Source organism: Mytilus trossulus, chromosome 5 (genome assembly GCF_036588685.1).
Source record: "Mytilus trossulus isolate FHL-02 chromosome 5, PNRI_Mtr1.1.1.hap1, whole genome shotgun sequence".
NCBI classification, from domain to species: Eukaryota; Metazoa; Mollusca; class Bivalvia; order Mytilida; family Mytilidae; genus Mytilus; species Mytilus trossulus.
Window position 1 is genome coordinate 30,476,089 of NC_086377.1, and position 4,179 is coordinate 30,480,267.

The 4,179-nt window shown below is 32.3% G+C and overlaps 1 protein-coding gene across 1 annotated transcript; it reads right to left on the bottom strand.

Moving 5' to 3' along the window:
- Positions 1 to 2,386: 2,386 nt before the first annotated feature.
- Positions 2,387 to 3,574, bottom strand: LOC134717850 (interferon-gamma-inducible GTPase 10-like). Its single transcript, XM_063580345.1, has one exon. It carries the CDS (start codon positions 3,572 to 3,574, stop codon positions 2,387 to 2,389), a length of 1,188 nt encoding a protein of 395 aa, XP_063436415.1.
- Between the last annotated feature and the right edge of the window lie 605 nt (positions 3,575 to 4,179).

Below are 4,179 nucleotides of genomic sequence, written 5' to 3' on the forward strand. Positions count from 1 at the left end.
ATAGAACAGTATGCTTATTATGATTTAAATTTTTAAGCGTTGTATACAAAAAGAGGGACGAAAGATACCAAAGGGACAGTCAAACTCATAAATCTAAAACAAACTGACAACGCAAGGCTAAAAATGAAAAAGAAAAACAGAAAAAACTATAGTACACACGACACAACATAGAAAAGTAAAGAATAAACAACACGAACCCCACCAAAAACTAGGGGTGATCTCAGGTGCTCCGGAAGGGTAAGCAGATCTTGCTCCACATGTGGCACCCGTCGTGTTGCTTATGTGATTACAAATCCGGTAAATAGTCTAATTCGGTAGGTCACATTCATGAAAGGGAAACAAATGCTTCAAGTCAAGTTATAGTTTCATTCTGATTAATAGAAGAGGACAAGAGGTCACTTTAAGCCGTTCATGTTATTGTAGAAAACAAAAGTTGAGTCGCTTTTGCTTAATACGTGTACTTGTAGTCTGCAGGTACATTATGAAGATATGTAGATGTAGATTGGTTTTATGGGTCTATAGTTTTGAATAATAGAAATATATGTCAATAGTTATTTCTGAAAATTCGGCTTCGTTTATGTGTCACTCTATTTTTCTTTTGGCAGTATTAAACTTTGTAACTAACAAAATCATTTAAATATTGATAAAGAAAAGTTCTATTAAATGTTTATTGAAAGATATGATTTAAACAATACAATGCATTTTTTTTTAATTTCTGCGCTTATGTTTATGTTTTTATGTCATACAATACTCATGTCTCATTCATTAAAAGTGGTTCTGTAAGTTATGTATTAATTTTGTTTTAATTAAAAGGAAAAAAGGTCTCTATTATTCTAATTTTTTAAAAGCCCACATCGACCCAGACCTTCATATATGCCTTGACTGAGTATCTAAGTTTTAACACACATTAAAGAAAATATTTAATACCGGTTTAAAGTTAAATTTCCTGAAGATTATACACAAGAAAGTGTGATTTCTGGTTTAAAAAAAAATCCCGTATGTCGGCGGATAACAGTCTATTAAAAGTCGACTTAATAACGATCGGTGTATGATGTGATGTTCCCAAAAGACCTCAATGAATAATTGGTCATCAAATTAACTTCAGAATCTATTGAAAAAGAAACGAAAATACGGAAACGTTACCGATGTGGGTCCTATTGTTAGGGATAATATAACCTCAAAATCATACATTAAAAAGTAATATATTTAAATGGGGAAAAGAACGAAAACTCTGTTTTTGTAATGATAATACTAAGAAGTGTAGCTTTCTAGCTATCGAATTGTTAGGAGCTGATCTGTATCATTACCAACAAGTGTTTAATGATATCTAATCATTGCGACAATCAATTGAAAAATGTCATGTAACTTCATACAACTTTGATTATCCGTTTATTTTTATGTAAAATGTTAAACTTAACACAAAATTAAATTAAAACGAAGTTAACATTAAATTAACAAATGACGTTAACAGGATACAAATTATATTGTTAGTGTGTGATTATCTATATTTTGCTTATAATCATTTATTTACAATCGTATGATTGTAACAAACACAACAGGGCAATGCAACTTTTAGAAAATAAAACGTTTATAATTATTAATTTATTAGTATATTGATTTTTTATAATAATACTTAGTCATTTTTATGGTCTGATAGTTTAGTTTAAACATATTTATTTATAGTGGATTGGGAAACAAGTTTTGCAAATTATATTAATCCCTTTCCACTTTGCGGGTGCGAGTGCTGCCTTGTAGCGGCATTAGCCTACTCTTTTTCGAAATCTACAAGGGTGTCTTTTACGTGCAAGAGATATCGCTCTCTCTCTTAAGACGGGTCAGCCATTTATCGTCCCCTTCCGACGGACTATCATCGTTTCCTCAAGACCATACTCTCAAATGGTGTCAAGGGAGAGCCGAAAATTGAGTTCCTGAAATGTTCATCCCAGATGGGAATCGAACCTTTGTGCTAGTAGTCCGATGCACTAACCACTACACCACGGCTCTCATTGATTACTGCTTCATGTACGACCCCATAACAATTAACTCAAAACCCGAGCCTATAACGATACCTGTTGATATTTATATGCAGAGGTGGGAAAATAAATTAAAAAGAATCTCAATAACAGCTCACGAATTCGAGTTTATTAAAATTACATTTTTTTTTATTGATTTTTTCCACAGTTATATGGGACTTCATTCTATAATTAATAGGTAATCCTACAAAACAATTATTACTTATATCTAAAGTGACACAATGTCATAGCATAGTAACAAGAGGAGTTCGACGAAACAGTAATAGGGTTAAGTCATGTCATAATTGCCCTAGAAAATTAGCGCTAAAAATTAAACAGATAATGACAAATCGAAGAACAATCATTGAAAGAGCTTAAACATTTGAAATTGAAATATTTTCTTGTTCCACAACCTTTCCCTTAAATGTCGGAAGTTGTCCAAAGACATACAGTGCGTCATTTTGTAGACCAACGAGAATAGTATTAAGTAGTATTTCTGATTCACGAAACAAGGATGGCATTTGAGGAAAGGAAAATATTTTCTCGTTTTTCGACTCTAAACTGTTTTTTACAATTTTTTTTATCTCTTCACCGCTTCGGCATAAAATGTCTCTCATTTGAAATGTAGAGTGTTCCATCAACTTCTGGACAACAGGAGGCGTCAGTTCAAATGTGTTAATATAAAACATGATTTCGTTTTTCAGATTTGTCAAGATAATGTCTGATCTACTATGTGTTGTGATTTCTCTGTCATCTTTAAAAAGCATCGATACTACAGCAATCATACTGATTCTTTTATGTAAAACTTTGAACTTTTCCCCTATGACAGGCTTTGAAATTGACGCTAAGGAGTAAATAACAGCCGCGTACTTTCCCTCATCAAGGTTATTTTCCATATGATTTATAAGCGATTCAAAATTACCAATTGTTGTATCTGCACTTGAAATAACAAACACATCCACTCCTGAAATCTGTTCTTTTTCCAAATCTCCGAGCGCCTTTGTGCGAATGTTACAAGCAATAGTATTGCAATCGTGTTGCATTTCATTTGTTATATCTTGGTCAAGTTTAGATCGGACAAAGCAAAATGATTTCATAAGTCTTTTTAATTGCTTGGCCAGCCAGATATCATTTTCAGATATAACATCGAAGAAAATTAAAACGTAGTCGAACTTTGTAAATTCCATGTCATTTACATATCCCTCACTCTTATGTTGTACGGTTCCAAACCTAGGAAGATCCCACAGTTGGAATTTAGAATGTTTAGGATGGGTATAACAGGCAGCCTTGTTTGTTGTGTCTCCATATACAGATACTGTGGCAAATCCTTTTTGACCTTTTTGACATCCTGTGATTGCATTTATAAAGGACGACTTTCCTGTGCGCGAGCCTCCAGTAATACAAAATTTCACGTCTTTTACTTTCCAACTCTCAATTTTTTCTTGATATATTTTTCTGAACTCTTCTTTTGTTCCGCCTGAAACCAGTGTGTTTGCTATCTCATCAATATCTAAGGATTTAAAAACTTTATCTGCAAAACAAAATGAAATATACTGATACATGGTTTATAATAAAAGCAAAGATGTAGAATCAATTTAAATTTAGAACTATCTATCAAGGAGCAAGGCCAAACCACTGGTCTTATTTTGACGTCAGCGAGCCTCGTTTGGAAAAAAGATCATTGTATAGATGTAACTAATGTTTTTAGTTGATAAATACACTTTGAAATATCAAGTATTAGCTGCATTTGGGGTTGAACCAAGGGATTTTTTTTCTTCAAAACTCAAAGCCTATAAATCTGTTTGCTTTTCCTGAAGCCTAATATATCAATAATAGTTTTTGAAATGTGTATTGCAATACAGTCATTGTAAATATCTTTTCCTAGTATTTCTCCCCTTTTGATTGTTTTCAAACTACTTTACACAGTTTAATCAAAATCGTGCTTATTTTTAACTTCTAAAAATCAAATCAAATAGGATTTATAAACTTTTAACATGTTTGACACATACTCTAGTGAACGAAAGGAAAAGAAAAATCATTCATCTTCTGATAGGGGCGAGAAAGTCAATAATAAAAAAATACCGGTGTCGGTACTAATCAGAAGTAATTTCTTATTATAATTGTACATTTAAAGAACAATTTATGTGTTAAGCTGAGATATACTGAG

Bases quoted from the DNA above. Each gene is read 5' to 3' on its own strand.
- LOC134717850 (XM_063580345.1), bottom strand. From the start codon at position 3,574: ATGTATCAGTATATTTCATTTTGTTTTGCAGATAAAGTTTTTAAATCC.